The sequence below is a fragment of the Thalassophryne amazonica genome, chromosome 14 (genome assembly GCF_902500255.1).
Source record: "Thalassophryne amazonica chromosome 14, fThaAma1.1, whole genome shotgun sequence".
Taxonomy (NCBI): domain Eukaryota; kingdom Metazoa; phylum Chordata; class Actinopteri; order Batrachoidiformes; family Batrachoididae; genus Thalassophryne; species Thalassophryne amazonica.
Window position 1 is genome coordinate 32,474,410 of NC_047116.1, and position 19,279 is coordinate 32,493,688.

Genomic DNA, 19,279 nt, shown 5'->3' on the forward strand with positions numbered 1-19,279 from the left:
AGTCTCAGCTGGCCTTGCCTCCTTGAGGACTGGGAGGGGACTACATCTCCACAGCTGCCAAATGAGATGTCCGTGTTCCCAGGCTGGAAATGTGCACTCCCAGGCTTCAGGGACTGACTGAGTCTGTAGCGAGTGTGACAGACAGGCGCTGTGCATGCAGCAGTGTTTGTTTAAAGCAAACTTCTCTCTTTGTTTCTAGCACCCTCTGAACCTTTGCTGTGTAAGTTTGCTGATGGTGGCCAGAAAAAGAGGCAAACTCAGAATAAATTCCTGCAGAATGGCCGCGCCTGGCTCAGGGACGGCGATACCAGACTGGTAAGTGGTCCCCTCCCACAGGATGGATTGTGAGGTTTGAATGACTGATGGGCACCAGTCCATGACCACTTAGAAGGAATAAAGGCAAGAGACACTGAAAACATGTTGGAGGAAAGAGATGATTAAAAAAATGAACAAAGTACAGCGTAAATATTCTTCCAGTGCTGCATGTCCCTGATACATCAGCGAATGGAATCAAGTCTATGCTGTATGTTGGCCCACTTGAAGTTGCACTTTGTATTTTGCCAAGTCATAAAATCTGTTGAAAGTTTCATACATAAACTACACAGTAGCCCAAGAAATGTTTTTTCCTTTGTCACTAGGTGGGAATGACACTCACATATGATCCCAGCACTGCTGCTATGCAAAATGGGTAAGTTATGGTACTGTAAGTCAAAATGTCACGAGATTGAATACTTCTTTTTCCTTAAGTAGTTCATTCTTTGTCCACAGATATTTCCCACCACCTTACAGTATTGCCAACAGGATGATCGCTCAAACATCCATGTCTCCATATATCTCTCCAGTTTCAACTTACCAGGTTTGTACTGTAAACTCCCCACTGTACCCTCAGTCTGGGCCTCATAACTCAAAACCTGTTGCTCCATTTAACTTGAAGATTTTACACATTCTACGATGTCAGTGTGGCTCAGATTTAAAAAATAAAAAATTCCCCCCAGAATTATTTGCCACCAAAATCATGTGGTCATTTTCAACATTTTGTACTCCAGGAGACACTGCTCACTGAGCACTGGCAGTGTTCACATGGACATTAATATTGTGATCTTAATCTGAATAAGACCATTCCATATAAAGTGCATTTTCCGATTACCTTGAGCAGTAATCTGATTAAGACGTGGAGTATTGGGATCTTATTCTGATTATTGAAATGTGTTGTAGACATGTAAACACCTTCATCAGACTATGACATCCTGTTGGAGTTTCTAGCGACATTTTGCATCACAGAAGTCATAGATGACGGTAACATGGCCATGAGTCATAACCAGAATATGCTCTGTAACATGTAAATGGGAATATACATGGGATATTCTTTAAACAACTCATATAAACACCATGATCCAAATATGGTCTTATTTACAATAAGGTCAGCACTCAGATTATTGCTGTCCATGTAAAATAGTCACTGATTCCCATGATGCTTCACTGTAAGTGGTGGCCAGAATAATGTTTGCTTCAGTACAGTGACTCAGAATTTACATTTGGGTCACAATTTGTAAATATCTTAATACCAGTTCATATAAGGAACATTTATTTAAGAGCTTGTATCGGCATCATCGAGTCTGCAGGGCCTAGGAATTAGTTCTTCTTCTTCTTCTTGTGAAAGGTGTGTTTTTACTCTTGTGTTGCTGCACATCTGCTTTATCTCTGGTGTCTGCGAATAACAGAATTATTTTTACTTTAATGATGCAGAGGCTTTTTCATCCATTGACGTGCGCTCCTGCTTCGTAACTGCTCCTTGTCTGTACTGCATGACAAGCTTGCACCATTAAAAAAAAAAAAGTTTGAGTCAGTCATTAAGAAACATGAGTTTCAGCAAACAGAAATAAGATGCTATGTAAATGAGGAAAAAAACCCTGGCTTCTTCTTCTCACCTTCTGTGCTGCACTGTATATGGTGCTGCCCCCAGTGGTGAGTCAAAGGCAAGTACAGGTGACACTACCATGCAACAGTACAGTAGTAAAAACCTGAGAAATGTGTCATTTGGGGGGGAGGTGTTACTGCTAGATGTTTAAAGTATACCCATGATGTTGATTTTTGCTGTACTGTCTCGTACTGCTTCACTCCTACTCAAAGCTGCCAACTGGCATCGGGGAGGGGTCTGTAAAATCATTGCAACACAATGCAACTCCTTGACTCTTACAAATGAACAGAATAAGTCAAAATAACAGAAAGTGACAACAGCATTTCCGTAATGTTATGTTGCCGCACTTTTACCAGGACTAAGAATGCAAGGCGGAGATGATTATAAAATCAGCAGCAGTCGTGTTAAATGTATGAATTTTAAAGTCAAATAGCCTGTGGGGAGAAGCTTGTTTGCAAGTCTGATTGTGTGGCAGCTCATACTTATGTATCATTTTCCAGATGTTGGAAGGGTAAAAATATGAACACCAACCATCTGTCATCAGGAGCAAAACAGTTTCCCTTTGGGGTTTTGGTTTAATACCTGTCAGACTGCACTTTGTCCTTTCATGCTAATTATTGTGCTCATTTTAATTAGCATCTGCTAACTTCCAGTGTGATGATACCGTCTTTGTGTGATGTTCTAGGTGCAGAACCCATCGTGGATGCCTCATCAGCCCTACATCATGCAGCACCCAGTAAGAGCGCTCTTAATCTTCTCATTCTTTGAGTCTCTCCTTTTCTTTTTGTTTCCTTTTCAGCATGGTTTCCCCCTCATCCCATTAAGGCTGCAGGTGTAGTATCATCATTTTCTCCATCCTGTACCTTCTTTTGCCAGAAGGTACATCTGAGATGCTAGCCTAGATTTGATGTTTTGGTGAAAGAAAATCCTTTTCTGCTCCACTTCACCATGAAGCTGTATCACTGGTGATACAAAATGCAAACATGCACTATGCACAATTTCTCCAATCACAGCCACAGAAGCCTGTTACTTTTTCTGGGTTGTCTGGGTGTCTTGGTGGCTTTCTTCACTCTTCTCTTTCTTGCACAGTCACTCAGTTTTTGAGAACTGAGTGCCATACTGTTTGTATTTCTTCATAACTGATGTAAATAAAGTCCAAGACATATTCAGTGACTTGGGAATGTTCATGTATCCATCCCCTGACTTGTCTGAAGAAAACTGCCAATTAAATTGATTATTTACAGGTATAATACCAAAGCTTTCCATTTTTATATTTTTAATTAATATATATCAAGTTGTAGAGATTTGCTTTCAGTTTTAATTTAAAGAAGATAATTTTCAAATTTTTTATTTATTTTTTTATTTATTTAGTTTTTGGGGGATTTGAAATGGCATAAACAATTGACAGTTTTCCCAATACTCCCACTGTATTTGTTGTAAAACATGTTGGCACATCAACTTGAACATTTCAGAATATCTTTGGGACAGATTATGGTTTGATTTAAAGGAAGTGCTGGGAAAAAGAAGAAAAGGAATGAAGATGTCCATTGCGTGGAACTGGTTTGGTTACTTAAAAAAGAGATGAAGCACAAATAAAAATTGCTTTAATAAGTTACAAGGCAAGCTAACCTGTGTGGTTTTGTTAAGGCAGATAAATATTTTATGCACAGTTAAATAGTCTGTTTTTTAATGAAGTACTGTAAAGTTCAAGTAATAAAGCCATTCCCGCATTTTAGGCCTGTAACACTTATCAAAAAAAGTTGGGATGTGGCCAATTTAGGGCTAGTAGTGAGGTTAAAAAAGTAATAATGATATTTTAAACTGGTGACGTGAACAGGTGACTGTAATCATGATTTGGTACAAAAGCAGGTTGAGTCTTTGAGGAGCAAAGATGGGCAGAGAATCTCTAATTTGTTAATAAATGAATGTGAAAATTATTGAAATGTTTAAAAAAAAACAATGTTACTCTAAGAAAGATTGGAGGGGATTTGCATATTTCTCCCTCTATAGTCACGCCAAGTCGGTAGCATGCATGGAAGCTGTGCTCCACCGCATCCACGACACCACTGAAATGCCTTGGGTCCTGGATGGCAACCAACCAGGCAGACAAGCGATCCATTCCTACCTCTCTAAAATATCTGCAGCTGCTGGCCTTCTCCAGCTAATGAGGTCTTCAACACTCAGGCACCTGGATGCTGGATCATGCACAGAGAAACGCGCCACATGGCCAGAATGTCAAAGCTGAGACATTTCCTAGTACCACAGACATCTAGTCATCATCTTAGGTCACTGGTTAGCGTCTAGATCTCACAACCATATAGTAAGAGAGGTGGAACCAGGATCCTAAAAACTTGGACTTTGTTCAGCTGTAGCAAAGATATTGGCATTGTCAAACACCTCTGTCCAGTGACCTCAGGACTCCAGAAGCTCTTCCCAGACACCTCTCGAACTCAGAAACGGAAGACTCAGAGACATGCATGTCAGTGCCAAGGTATCTGCATAATAACATTGTGCTTCAAGCAATCTGGAGGAATTTCATTTCATAAAGGGCAAGCACACAAGCCAAAGCTGAACACCCATGATCCCTCAGACTGCACTGCATCAAGAACCATCACTCATCAACAGCTGATATAACCATAGGGGCAAGGGACAACTACAGGAAACATTTGTCAAGCCCTGCAATATGGAGTTACATTCACAAGTGCTATTTACAATGTTACTGTGCCAAAAAGAATCCTTGTGTTAGCCTTGACCAGATGACGTTGATGTGTCTGCACTTGGAGTCACACAGTGGAAATGTGTGCATGTGCTCCAAAACAAAGACAAAAAGACTCATCCAGCGACAAGTCCAACAGCCAGGGTATGTCATGCTATGGAGTTGTCAGTGTTCTTGGCAAAGGTCATTTAAACATCTTTTCCAGGAATCTCCAAAGAAACGAAATGAAAATGAAAGCGAAAGCACAAAACCACATTCTGCACACATTACAAAGACATGGCTGTGGAAGGAGTGGGTAGGATTACTGGACTGGACTTCCTGTAGTTCTGACCTCACCCCAATAGAGACTGTATGGAGAATTTTTAAATGAAAACATCAGGTACAATGATGAATGTACTGTTGAACACCATAAGACATGTTTGCAGGAAGAGTCGGACAAAGTAACACTTCAAAGGCTTCATCATTTGAAATCCTCAGTGCCAAACGATCTTTAAAGTGCTTTGAGAAGGAACTGCAAAATGACAAAGTCACAAGTGCTTTTGCATCCCAACTTTCATTGGATTGTTTTGCAGGCCAGAAATGTAGGAATGGATATATAACAAATTAAATGAAGTTAACCAGAAACTGCAATGAAACAGAAATCAAAGTAAATGTAAGAATTGATCTTTTTTGGGGGGGGATTTCCTTACTGTCCCAGCTTTTTCTGATTTGAGGTTGTCACAAATTGTCACTGTCCAACTACTTTTGAACCTGATTGTATCTTGGTTCTACAATGATTTGGTGTTGAGTAATAATTTGGCAAAAGCCTATTTTTAGGTGTTGATCTAGTTCGGACCCAGGAAGTAGGTCAAGGTCAACACTCAATGGGAGATGTGAGAGGGTTGTGAGATGGACTTATACCACAAATATCTTCAGCCTGCAACGACTTAGTGTGGAGTAATTGTGCAGTGAAGGCTGCTGATGAATGGACAGATACACAGGCACGGAGCCCATTTCTATAGCTCCTGTACCACCATACCAGGAGCTAAAAATTGCTTCATAAGCTACCACTGTTTACCCTTGGTTGAGGGGCGAAGAGGTCCCTCTGTAATACCTGGTTTTTTGTTGTTTGTTTTTTCTGTTTGTTTTTGTTACTACTTTCTTAGGTTGGAACTTCAGATAAAATGAAACATGTTAACAGACGGACACAATATGAATAGTAGCAGTGACGCATAAGGTGACATTGACCTTTGAGGATTTACGGTATTTAAATGTGATAAACGGCTCCTTTGCACATGCTATGTAAAGCTGTGTAATTAATAACAGATGCAGAATATTTTACAGCAGATGGGCTTGAGCTGAGAAAGAAATGCCTTTTTTTTTTTTTTTTTTTTTGCTTTGACAGTCTGTAGATAAGAGAACTGCTCGATGCATCAGGAGTGTGGATTTTGTGTGCAGACTGTCCACCTTATGTGGCCGCGTGATGGAAAGTCTTTAATTGTTCAGTTGCTCTTTGACACACACTCAGTGCTGCAAAAACATCTTGGATTTTCCGCCAAAATATCAAGATATTGTTTAATTTTTATTCAGTGTGCCTGTGAGTCATTTATTAGTTTTCTTAAACAACTTTCTTTGTGTTCTCACTGCTGCACATTCATCTTGCCTGCTCTCACTTTTCTTCAAGGGTACAGTGATATCGCCCTCTATGGAGCCTTCAATGTCATTGCAGCATACCTCCATGATGGCCCCCCTCACACAGCAGATGAGTCACCTCTCTCTGGGTGGCGCAGGAACGGTGAGAGAGAGATTTTCACACTTTACACAAATGTGGGAAGGAGGTGTTTAAAATGACTTCTTCATAATAATACACAGGTATGCTTTGATTTTCTTTATTGTGCAGTTTATAGCAGCTAACTCGGCCATGCAGGGGGCGTATATCCCTCAGTATGCACACATGCAAACAGCAGCTGTTCCTGTGGAGGTGAGCACAGCTTGATGTGCACTAAAAGACTACATCTCATTTAATACCTGCTCTTTGTGAAAAAAAATCATCTTTCCTTTTCCCAGGAAAGTAATGCACAGTCCCAGGCGGAGTCTTCTGGCAATCATTCGTCGTATGCCTATCAGCAAACCAAATAGTGCGGTGGTAATGTTTGGACAACAGCTAAAACTAAAACAATCATCTTCAAATACAACGGACGTGGTGGATTTTCTCTCTCTCTCTCTCTCTCTCTCTCTCTCTCTCGCTTTCTCTTTCTCTTTCCCACTGTTTTTTGCACTGGTTCTTCTTTCATCTCGTTGTGTTTGTAGTAAATGGGATACTATTTTTGGTATTCGTTTCAGAAAAATACAAATACAGTGCATCTGGAAAGTATTCACAGCACATTTTGCTATGTTACAACCTTATTCCAAAATGGAGTAAATTGATTTTTTTTTCCCTCAAAATTCTACCCACAACACCCCATAATAACGACATGAATAGTTTTGTTTTTTGTGTTTTTTTTACATTTTTGCAGATTTATTAAAAATAAATAACATATTCTTCGTCCTTCACATGTGAAGAGGACCACCTTCATCATCCAACTGTCAGCTTGAGCGTCCGAAGGTGGCTCGTCAGTCCGATCCTAGCTCTGAAACATCAGGTGGAGTGCAGGCAGGACAGGGATGTGGTCAGCTGACTGGGATTTCTTTCCTTTTCCTTTCATATTGAACACTTACGTTGGGCCTCCAGATTGTGGCGATGTTCGTATCTGGAACTTGCTCAGTTTTTTTTTTTTGGGGGGGGGGGGGTTTGGGGTATGTTGTTAATAGACTGTCCAAATCTCAGATGCATAGAGAAGAGATGAAAGTACGACAGCCCTGTAAACTTGTAGGTTGGTCCTCAGTGATATAACTCGGCAATCCCAAAGTGTTGGTCACAATCTACCAAAAGCTGGACACGCTTAGGGTATTCTTGACTTTATTTCTGTATCTAATTGAACTTTGTGGTGAAGGCTGCTACTTAAATAAGTAAAGTCTTTGGCTATTTTCAATTTCGTATTGTTTACTGTAATAATGGGTTTGTGGTAGGGATTTTCCAGGGGCAGGCTGATACATCACTTCTGTTTTCTTTGTACTGAGAGTGAGCCCAAAATTATCACATGCTCTGACAAATTGATCCATAGAATGCTGCATGTCTGGCTCACTCTTTGCATTTAATGCACAGTCAGCAGCAAATAGAAAGTCATGCAGTTTGTCAGTATTGACCTTGGTATTCGCATTGTTAGTTAGTCTGTATCTAATGCCCACACCAGCATCATCATCACGAAACGCATGGCTGAGAACATGATACTGAACAGTGTGGGTGCCATAACGCAGCCCTGCTTGACTCCATTTGTGGCTGTGAATGGAGCAGATATCTGGCCATTGTCGAGTACTCGTGCCTACATACAGTCATGGAATTGGCGGTCCATTTGAATGAGCTTGCTTGGGTCACCAAATTTGCTCATACTTAAGTATTTACACCCATTCCTCAATCCTTTTTGATGGACATTTGGCAGCAATTACAGCCTCATGTCTTCTTGAATATGATGTCACAAGCTTGGTGCACCTATCTTTGGGCAGTTTTGCCCATTCCTCTTTGCAGCACCTCTCAAGCTCCATCAGGTTGGATGGGGAGCGTCGATGCACAGCCATTTTCAGATCTCTCCAAAGATGGATCTCTCTCTGGCTGGGCCACTCAAGGACATTCACAGAGTTGTCCTGAAGCCACTCCTTTGATATCTTGGCTCGTGTTTAGGGTAATTTTCCTGCTGAAAAATGAACCGTCGCCCCAGTCTGTGGTCAAGAGCACCTTGGAGCAGGTTTTCATCCAGGATGCCTCTGTACATTGTTGCATTCATCTTCAGTCTCCCAGTTCTGCTGAAAACATCCCCACGATGTTGCCACCACATGATGCATGTTGCGTGATGCTGCCACCACCATGCTTGACTGTAGGGATGGTGCCTACTTTCCTCCAAACATGATGCCTGACATTCACACCAGAGTTCAATCTTTGTCTCAGACAGTGGTGGGCACAGCTAACCAAAAAAGTTACCTTTGATAACCATTAATCAGATAACTGAAAAGTTATCTTTTATGACGATAAACCGATAAACTTCTAAAAAAAAAAATTGATCTTTATTACAGATAACCAATACCTATTAGTACTGATTTGGACGCAGCCACATCAGATTACACTGTCGGCTTCTGATAAACCAGTTTCACTTTAAGTGCCACAGGGGCTGCTGGGTAAATTCAAGGATCACAAACACAAAGAACACACGAAAAATGAATAAATAAAAAAAATAAAACTCCAACACTGTCATCATCTTTCAAAAGCAGTAAAACACAGTATTAGAAGTCACAGTTTATCTCGGTATTAGATACACCGTCATTTACGAGCTAAAAGCTGCCGTTTTTTTCGCATGCTTTGATCCGTGCGGCTTAAACAACCGAAATACATCCATTAATGCATTGATCGACAGTAAAATACATGTAGTAAATATAAATTCTTACCTGTTAGTTTCAGTGGGATTCATCTGAATAAATAATCCACATAAAGCGTCCTTTTTAACATCCAAAACAGTGCCAAAACGTGAAGAAAAGTCTCTCCCTCTGTACACACAGCTGCGCAATGAGAGCTCCTCTCCCCCACCAAGTCTTGGCGATTAAATTACAGCCACAAAGAAATAAAATAATGTTAAAATTAGTCTGTTTTGTTTTTGTGTTGAGTGGACAAGTCACTGTAACGTCCAAAGTGAACCTGAACTACACTACCCACAATGCTCCGTGCATCGACCGGCCAATCACGTTTTGTGCTTAATGATGACATCATCAGCAAGCGACAGGTAACCAGTCTGCTCAGTGGCTACAAACACACAACAAACGGACTAAAATGTTTGATTTTAGGGTTTATGAACATTTTTGACAGTTAGACTTTACCAGCAAAGAAAATTATCAGAACTAAATTTATCAGAAGATAATTGGTCTGATGATGGTTTTAAAACTTATCTGAAAAGCTAATCCGATAGCAAAAACATTAACTTTGATCATTATCTGCTATCGGATTAGCTGAACTGTGCCCACCACTGGTCTCAGACAAGAGCATTTTGTTTCTCATGGTCTGAGAGTCCTTTGGGTGCCTTTTGGCAAACTCCAGGTGGGCTGCCATGTGCCTTTTACTAAGGAGTGGCTTCCGTCTGGCCACATTACCATACAGGCCTGATTGGTGGATTGCTGCAGAGATGGTTGTCCTTCTGGGAGGTTCTCCTCTCTCCACAGAGGAATGCTGGAGCTCTGACACAGTGACCATCAGGTTCTTGGTCACCTCCCTGACTAAGGCCCTTCACCCCCGATCACTGAGTTTAGACGGGTGTCCAGCTCTAGCAAGAGTCCTGGTGGATCCGAACTTCTTCGATTTACAGATGATGGAGGCCACTGTGCTCATTGGGACCTTCAAGCAGCAGAAATGTTTCTGTACCCTTCCGCAGATTTATGCCTCAAGACAATCCTGTCTCGATGGTCTACAGATAATTCCTTTGACTTCATGCTTAGTTTGTGCTCTGACATGCACTGTCAACTCTGGAACCTTATATGTAGACAAGTGTGTGTGTGTGTCTTTCCAAATCATGTTCAATCAACTGAATTTACCCCAGGTGGACTACAATTAAGCTGTAGAAACATCTTAAGGATGATCAGTGGAAACAGGATGCACCTGAGCTCAATTTTGAACTTCATGGCAAATGCTGTGAATGATTTCTTAATTTTGTTAACTTTTAATAAATTTACAAAAATCTCAAAAACTTTTATTCACATTGTCATTCTGGGGTATTGTGTGTAGAAATTAAAAAAAAAAATTTTTTTATCCATTTTGGAATAAGGCTGTAACATAACAAAATGTGGAAAAAGTGAAGCGCTGTGAAGACTTTCCGGATGCACCGGAAATAATTGACTTCATCGAACCATTCTCATTGTACCGAAAGTGACAAAAGTTTTATTTTCTTAATAGAAACATTTATTTTTTACTGATTATTGCCACACAATACAAGGATGTTTAAAGTATTGTGTGACTCGTTGAAAGTGCATGATAGTTTTGTTTTGTCTTTTGTCATTGTTTGTGCAGATTTAAGTCAGACATTTTGAAAATTCTGTTTTATGTTTGCTGTGAGTGTTGTTGGTGAAGTGCTCAATGTTTTTTGTTTTTCCTTTTTTGTAAGGAGACTTGTTTTAGTAGTCTTGATAGATGCTGTTTGATAAAATTTGCCTTAATATTTTCCACAGCAGCATTATATATATATACATATATATATATATTTGTGTGTGTGTGTGTGTGTGTGTAGGGGTGTACATCTTTCCCTTGTAAAATAATATATATCCATGAGCTACAATATGATTTCAGGAACAACATTTTTATTGTGGAATTATTTGATGCAACACAATGTCATTGCATACAGTTGTTTGTTTAATGTAGACTTTTATTTTCTAGGATGAATGAGAATAAGTCAAATATGCCGTTGCTTAATTTAACATTTCATGAAAAAACAGAGACCACCTTCAGGCTTTTGCTGCTGTGCTGGAGCACATTGGCACCGCCGCTGCTCGCCTTTTGTTCACCACTATGGGCAGCATCACATACAGTACCGGAAAATCAGTGGTTGACACAGCTAACTGAAAAGTTAGCTTCGATAACCATTAAACCACTAATTGAAAAGTTAACTTTTATAACGCTAAACTGCTAAAAAAAATTTGCAGAAGTTACAGCTAACCGCTAACTTTTAATATTGACTTGGTACACTGTCGGCTACTGATAAGCCAGTTTCTGTGTAAAATCAAAGGCGATCACAAACACAAAACGAACACTTGAAAAATAAATAAATAAAACCCCAAACACTGTCATCATCGTTATCAAAAGCAATAAACCGCAGTATTTGAAGTCACAGTTTATCTCTATATTATATATTTACAAATCATTAATGGAGCTTCATTCGCAAACACAAAACAAATGCATGAAAATAAATAAATAAATAAAATCTCAAACATGGTCATTGTCTTGAAAAACAGTAAATCACAGTATTAACAGTCACAGTTTATCTCTCTATTATATTTATAAACACAGGATCGGCTTACCTATGTTGCATTCAGTGTGACTGGTAAAATCTACACCTCGTCCATCGCGTTGAGCCTCCCCACCAAAGAAAACTCGCGAACATTTTGTCTTTACATAAAAATACAGCAATAAGTCTCTTTTCACTTTAAAAAAAAAAAAAAAAAAAAAAAGTAAAGATTTGCATGTACACGCGGCCTTTAAAGCAGATACACTAACTGTGGGTTTACGCTACGGGAGCTCATCTCGACAGAACACCGGTGCTGCTATCGCGCTCTCATTGCTTCCTCCATCTTTTATGATGAAATAATGCTGAATTAATGTGGAAATGATTGTTGTACAAAAGCTTCAGGTATCTGTTGCTGAGATAGATGATGACTGGAGTGCAGTTTTAAGCAGAAAGCAGGTGATAATCTGTGAAATGCTGTTGACACTCCAAAATGACGCATGTGCAGTGGAGGCGCAGCGGCCTGACTGTTGAAGACACACGACAGGAACTAACATGTATGATTTTAGGGTTTACAAACTTTTTTGACCGTTAAACTTTACTCACTTTACCAGAAACAAATGTTGGTAGACTGAACTTTAATGGAACTGAATTTAGCGGAAGCTAATTTGTCTGCTAATTTGTTTTCAAAGTTATCTGAAAAGCTAATCCGCTAACGAAAAAGTTAGCTTCACTAATTAGCGGTTAGCAGATTAGCGGAACTAACTGCAGAAAGCACAGCACAAAAGAAGACAGTTGTCATTTGCATAGCATAAATAGCATAGCATAACTTTCCCATTCTGAAGCATCCATCCATCCATTTTCAGTACCCGCTTAGTCCAGTTAAGAGCCATGGGGGCTGGAGTCTATCCCACAAATCATAGGGCATGAGGCGGGCCACACCCTGGACAGGACGCCAGTCTATCACAGGGCCACATATAGACAGAGAAACACATCTACACCCAGTTTCACACCTACAGTCAATTTAAAGTTTCCAGTTCACCTAACCTGCATGTTTTTGGATGTAGGAGGAAGCCGAAGCACCCGGAGTGAACCCACGCAAACACAGGGAGAACATGTAAACTCCACACAGAAAGGCCTCAGGTGGGAATCAAGCCCGCGACCTTCTTGCTGTGAGGCAACAATAACCACTAAGCCACCCTGCTGCCCCATTCTGAAACAGTATGACAATATTAACAAACTGTGAACCAAACCTAAAGTTCAAAAAGGTTAATTTTCCCCTACAAACTTAAATGTTCCTGTGACCAATCTCGCATGAGCCTAGCGCCATCCTTTGAACCGTTACTTGAATTTGAAATCGTAGAAGTAGCAAGTTTATTTCAACTGATTTATAATGTTGACATCATCCCATCAGTTGGTTCAGAGTTCATTTGGATCAGTTCAGGGATTGTGTATTGATGTAGTCATAGCTATTCCTTTAAAATCGATTTTCAATTTGTATCTGTTGATTGTTACACCCCTTTTACACACACACACACACACACACACACACACACACACACACATACACACACACAGAGCTGTTGCCTTGTAAATCAGCTTAATCTGATTTTCCTTTTTGCTTTCTTCTCTTAAAAGTTAGTATAATTGTAGAAATTTGAGACAAATGTTTTTTTAATGAAATGACTCAATTGTCTGATTTTTAAAGGTTGTAATATTTATTTTTTTATTTTATTTTTTTTTATCCAACATGCCTGTGGATGTTGGGTTCTGTTAGAAATTGAGCTAAAATGTTGCCTTTGGATTCTTGCCTTTTTTAGATACTTGGTATTGTGGAACAGCTGAACCTGAATTTGGTGTCGAGGGTTGAGATGGGGAATGGGTTATTTTTCTCTCTCTCTCTCTGTTTGGATGAATTTAATTGTAATTTTTCAGTTTTATTTGACAGGAAGACATGTACTTACGATTGTGTGTAAACTCATCAAAGCTTTGCAATAGAACAATGGGGACAATTCAGTGAGTTTGGGGATAGGATTCAATGAATTTTTACATTTTATTGCACCCCACTTCCTTGATAGGAAACCTAAAAGTGGCACTTTGAGTTGTATTTGATTTCACCAAAGTTTGTGAGCTCGTACTCTGAGGAAATCCCATCATTTGTCTCCTTAACCAGGATATATTGTTAGCTTGTCTTCACACTAGCTTGCAGTTTGGACAATGTGCCTTTTTAGTATGATATGGACATACTTGGGCATGAAGGAAAACCTGCACCACAGGTGGATTTCATCACTACAGAACAAAGGAAAACAATTCAGTATCATATTAATGAATTTATAAAACTATACCATGGAATGCTACAGCAGTTGGTCTAATGTGGTATTTCACTACCGACCATGTTTTTGATAAAAGTCTGAGTAGTTTTTGATCACTGCAGGATTCGCCCCGGTGGTCATTCTGACCATTTATCTACCTCAGAGTTTTCTTTTCTCCTCCGTAGGAGGTCAGGTTAGCAGGTCCAGCCCGTCCTTCCAGACCAAATGCCGTGCTACAGAGCTGACCATACACAGCTGTTTCCTTTCAGGATGTTTGTAATACCTTTTGTTTTTCAGACCTGTTGATGATGTTTTATTGTAAAGAAACTTAAGGGGGAGGTGCTGTCCATAGAGCTGAGGTTTTTGTTGTTGTTGTTTGTTTTTACTCATGTTCACTTTCAAAACAGCTGCTGCTTTTCTGGCGTTTGATTCCAGACGCTGATCCAATAGCATTGTAGTATTCACAAGACCTCTTTAATTCTACACGTTCATTGGTTCTTCTTGGCGGTAGACAGACTGGCGTAGCATTTCCGGTGTAGTTAACTAGCGTGCGCTACAATTATAAAAGAGCCATTGTGACTATTACTTGAGATTCGTCTGCACTGCCTGAGATGGAGAAGTAATACTGTCATGTGAGATTCATGCTGCTAGCGGCGTCTGAACCAAGTGCCATCATATCTGGGTCAATGGAGAAGTGCACCAAAGACATACAATGCTCTTATACTGTAGGTAACCACCATGGTGAACAGTCATTAAGTTATATGAAAAAGTTGTAATTTATGATGCGTTTTGTACAGACCGCTTGAGGAAATGAGACTTTTGTAGAGGTGTGTGAAAGTTGCGTATTTCACTTTACTTGTGCCACATAATTGCCAGTGGTAACAGGTGTGTACAGTTTAAGGACCCCTTTCTCTGTTTATTTCCCCCCTTTTTTTGTAGTGTTTGTCAAAACCAAAGACTTTTGTTTTCTTTGTAGATTGTTACATAAGGTTTATTTTTGTTAATTTCTTTGACAGTTTTATCAATAAATTTTTTAATTTCCATTTGTTGTCAGCGTACTCAATCAAATACTTCTGTTGTCACATTTGTGTCCAGTGCATCATACAATGTTGCCATACTTGTGTGTGAATGAGTGTGGACAGTCTTGTCAACCGTCTATGGACTTGATGCTTACACCATAGGTACACCCTGGGGAATATGTGAGCTATTAGCTATTAGAATTTAAGGTTGTTTGTTGCATATATTTGCATTTTGCACGCTAATGAAGATGAAGTCTTTTGTTTGTTTTTCCTAACTTCTAACTTTATTGAAGAATGGCAGTGCAGCCCCCTGCTGGTTTTTGAAGGTACAGCATGTGGACCTTGTGAAGTCATTATAAATTAAGATAAAGTATTTGATTTTTAGGTTTAAAAGTACTGAAAAATATTTGATTATTTTAAAAATGTAATCAAAGCCATGGAACATATCAATCAATCAATTCAATCAATTTTATTTATATAGCGCCAAATCACAACAAACAGTTGCCCCAAGGTGCTTTATATTGTAAGGCAAGGCCATACAATAATTACGTAAAAAACCCCAACGGTCAAAATGACCCCCTGTGAGCAAGCACTTGGCGTGTGAAGGAAAAACTCCCTTTTAACAGGAAGAAACCTCCAGCAGAACCAGGCTCAGGGAGGGGCAGTCTTCTGCTGGGACTGGTTGGGGCTGAGGGAGAGAACCAGGAAAAAGACATGCTGTGGAGGGGAGCAGAGATCAATCACTAATGATTAAATGCAGAGTGGTGCATACAGAGCAAAAAGAGAAAGAAACATTCAGTGCATCATGGGAACCCCCCAGCAGTCTAAGTCTATAGCAGCATAACTAAGGGATGGTTCAGGGTCACCTGATCCAGTCCTAACTATAAGCTTTAGCAAAAAGGAAAGTTTTAAGCCTAATCTTAAAAGTAGAGAGGGTGTCTGTCTCCCTGATCTGAATTGGGAGCTGGTTCCACAGGAGAGGAGCCTGAAAGCTGAAGGCTCTGCCTCCCATTCTACTCTTACAAACCCTAGCAACTACAAGTAAGCCTGCAGTCTGAGAGCGAAGCGCTCTATTGGGGTGATATGGTACTATGAGGTCCCTAAGATAAGATGGGACCTGATTATTCAAAACCTTATAAGTAAGAAGAAGAATTATAAATTCTATTCTAGAATTAACAGGAAGCCAATGAAGAGAGGCCAATATGGGTGAGATATGCTCTCTCCTTCTAGTCCCCGTCAGTACTCTAGCTGCAGCATTTGAATTAACTGAAGGCTTTTCAGGGAACTTTTAGGACAACCTGATAATAATGAATTACAATAGTCCAGCCTAGAGGAAATAAATGCATGAATTAGTTTTTCAGCATCACTCTGAGACAAGACCTTTCTAATTTTAGAGATATTGCGTAAATGCAAAAAAGCAGTCCTACATATTTGTTTAATATGCGCTTTGAATGACATATCCTGATCAAAAATGAACATATATAATATAATGTTCATTTGTGTCATGTAGATCAAAGCTATGATTAAAGGTTTGGGGAATCCACAATAGGATTACACATATACACTAATTTGAATGTCATTCTATCAAATTCACCAAGAATGTTTAATAATGTACAGATATTATGTTGATACAGATATAAAAACATGTATTTGCTTTTTACGTAGAGTGCTGATTTGCAGCAATGCTCCATTTATTTGTTTTTTAAGCAAATTGTACCTTGCCCAAAAGATGGAAGGATCGACTTTTTAAAACGTTTACATCCAGAGGGAACAATGTATTTTGGTCCATGTCACAAACATTTAGCTTTCGACTGTAACTCCCTCCCCCCACCATCCGCATAAGCTCAAGTACTCAAAGAAAAATGTGCAGTAGTATGTTCAGAGCAATCCATTTCCTTTGAAGCAATGGTCACAGCTGAGGGAAAACACCCTGAAAATCTGGTTTTCCACCATAACTATGCTCCTCATTGAGCTTCAGCCTCCAAAAACTAAAAAAAGACCATCATGAATTGGGGAGTTACCGAGGGGCCGTTTCAGAATGCTTTGCTTATGTTCAGTTCAATTTATTTTCATTTATATAGCACCAAATCACAACAAAGCTGCCTCAAGGCGCTTCACACAAGTAAGGTCTAATTTTACCAACCCCTAGATCAAGCACACAAGTGACAGTGGTTAAGGAAAAACTCCCTCTGATGATTTGAGGAAGAAACCTCAAGCAGACCAGACCCAAAGGGGTGACCCTTTTATGGCTTTACTTATGGTTATGGTTTTTCATCCAGCCAAGTGAAATCAATTGTTCGACATAGAATGGGGGCAAAATCCACATCAAGGGGTAGTTTTTCTGACTTAAATTCCAAGGCTTTGGTCAAGCATCAGCATGTACCCTCTAAAATACAGTGAGCGAATAGACAGATGATTCTATCTTGTCAACACAATAACTCAAAAACAACAAAAGCTACCATTTTGTAACTTACCAAATTAAAAGAGCATATAATGAGGACAAACCCAGATGTATCTGGTGAAACTTGATTCAGCAGATCAATCAAAAATGTAACTTGTATTGCCTGTGTAAGTACCTGGTGAATGATAAGTGGCTAAAGGATTAGGAGGTGTGGCTGTCAGTGAGAGAAAGACGCACCACTTCATCACAGAAATATACTAAGACCGAGATGTAAACTGTTACTTTCAGATTGTTTCACAGCGATTATGTATGAAAATAGCACGGTAGCCCACACAGCCCTGTGGACAGGATTTTGTGTGAATTAAGCTGGAGCAGACGCTTCTCTCTCTCTCTCTCTCTCTCTCTCTCTCTCTCTCTCTCTCTCTCTCTCTCTCTCTCTCTCTCTCTCTCTCTCACACACACACTTAAAACAAGCTTGTTTGCCAGTTTATTTCATTTTTAAATCCTATGGGTCACCCCTGCTTATTTTGCAAAAATACATTTGGTAAGAAATCTTCAAAGTGTGTGAATGTTTGTATTCTGTGGTGGATCACAGTTACAGTTTACAATAACTAAACAAGGACTTTTACCAGTTTCATCAGTTGATTTTCAGATACAGAAAATTAACAGGAACCACATCTCTGTAGTTCCCCTCAGTTTCCAGGTAGCACGCTAATGTGGTACGAACTGTGAGAGTCATTGTGATATCAGCCCAGGCCGTGAATTAATGAGACATCACTTTCAACACCACCATGGTGATGGAGACTTGGCTGGAAAACTGCCATGTGCAAAAGGGACAACCTTCACCTTTAGTTATATGTAGCAATGGTGAATTGTAAGACTTTTGGGAATTTTTCACATAAAAAGGCAAATGTATGTTTTGTGTTGTGTTGTGCCAAATATTCCTGCATCCCAGAAATGAGACTGGAGCTGTGTATTTTTGGACAAACATCATTTATGAGTGGCGATGGAGCGTAATGACCCGACTGTCACCACCTTATGAGGTGGTGGGTAGGATGCGTGGACTGCACGTTGTAGGACGGGCTGCCTGAGGAAGTGTGTACGCGGACCTTCCTGTGGCAGATGGACCCTTTGGTATCCTGCAGGGTGTTGTGGCACCAGCTCCAGACGAGGAGCAGGACTCACACTCCAGCTGTCTGTGTTTGTGCCACCTGCGCCTCCTAACACAGCTGAAGCCCGTCTTCAGGTCCTTCCCCCCACCCGAGATGTTTCCTCACCTCATCAGGTAAAAGGCCTCCAACATCCACATATCTGTCTCTGTGCTTTTTAATATTTCTATATGTGGATGACAGTCAACCCCAGAATTCATCTTAACAGATTTGTTTTGCCAAAGGTCAGAGGTCAAAATTTAAGTTTTTTTTTTCCACTCTAATTTGCACCAAACGTGCCACACACATATATAGGTGGGTTCTGGAATCGTTCAGGCAAGAATAAATTTATTCAAGGTCAAGCATCAAAATTTTGATTTTCACACCATTGCCCACCAAAGTTGGCACACACATGTCTATTGATTCTGGAATTTGAACAGGTGAAATTAAATTTACCAAAGGTTAATCACTAGGGTCAATGTCATTAGAGTCAAAAGTCAAAAAGGAAGCTTTTCACTTTAATATGTACCATACCTGGCATATGTAGGTGGGTGCTGGGATTGTCCGGGTGAGGTCAAATTTGTTCATTGGCAGTCATTGGGGTAAGATGTCAGAATTTAAGGGAGGTTCTTTTTTCAACTCCAGTTGGCACTAGATTTGGCACACAGGGTTCCACAATTCCCCAGCAATGTCAAATTTGCCAAAGTTGCCAGGTT

At 39.9% G+C, this 19,279-nt stretch overlaps 1 protein-coding gene across 2 annotated transcripts in view; it reads left to right on the plus strand.

Annotated features, from left to right (window-relative positions):
* The window catches only part of LOC117524768 (RNA-binding motif, single-stranded-interacting protein 1), a 60,511-nt gene extending 53,733 nt beyond the window's left edge, over positions 1 to 6,778 (plus strand). For both annotated transcript variants that reach the window (XM_034186586.1, XM_034186587.1), the window contains exons 7-13: positions 200 to 315; positions 639 to 688; positions 769 to 856; positions 2,604 to 2,654; positions 6,298 to 6,408; positions 6,514 to 6,594; positions 6,681 to 6,778. In XM_034186586.1, the coding sequence (XP_034042477.1) occupies positions 200 to 315; positions 639 to 688; positions 769 to 856; positions 2,604 to 2,654; positions 6,298 to 6,408; positions 6,514 to 6,594; positions 6,681 to 6,752 (569 nt within the window). In that variant the 3' untranslated portion in view covers positions 6,753 to 6,778. The remainder of the gene's footprint in view (positions 1 to 199; positions 316 to 638; positions 689 to 768; positions 857 to 2,603; positions 2,655 to 6,297; positions 6,409 to 6,513; positions 6,595 to 6,680) is intronic.
* The last annotated feature ends 12,501 nt before the right edge of the window (positions 6,779 to 19,279 follow it).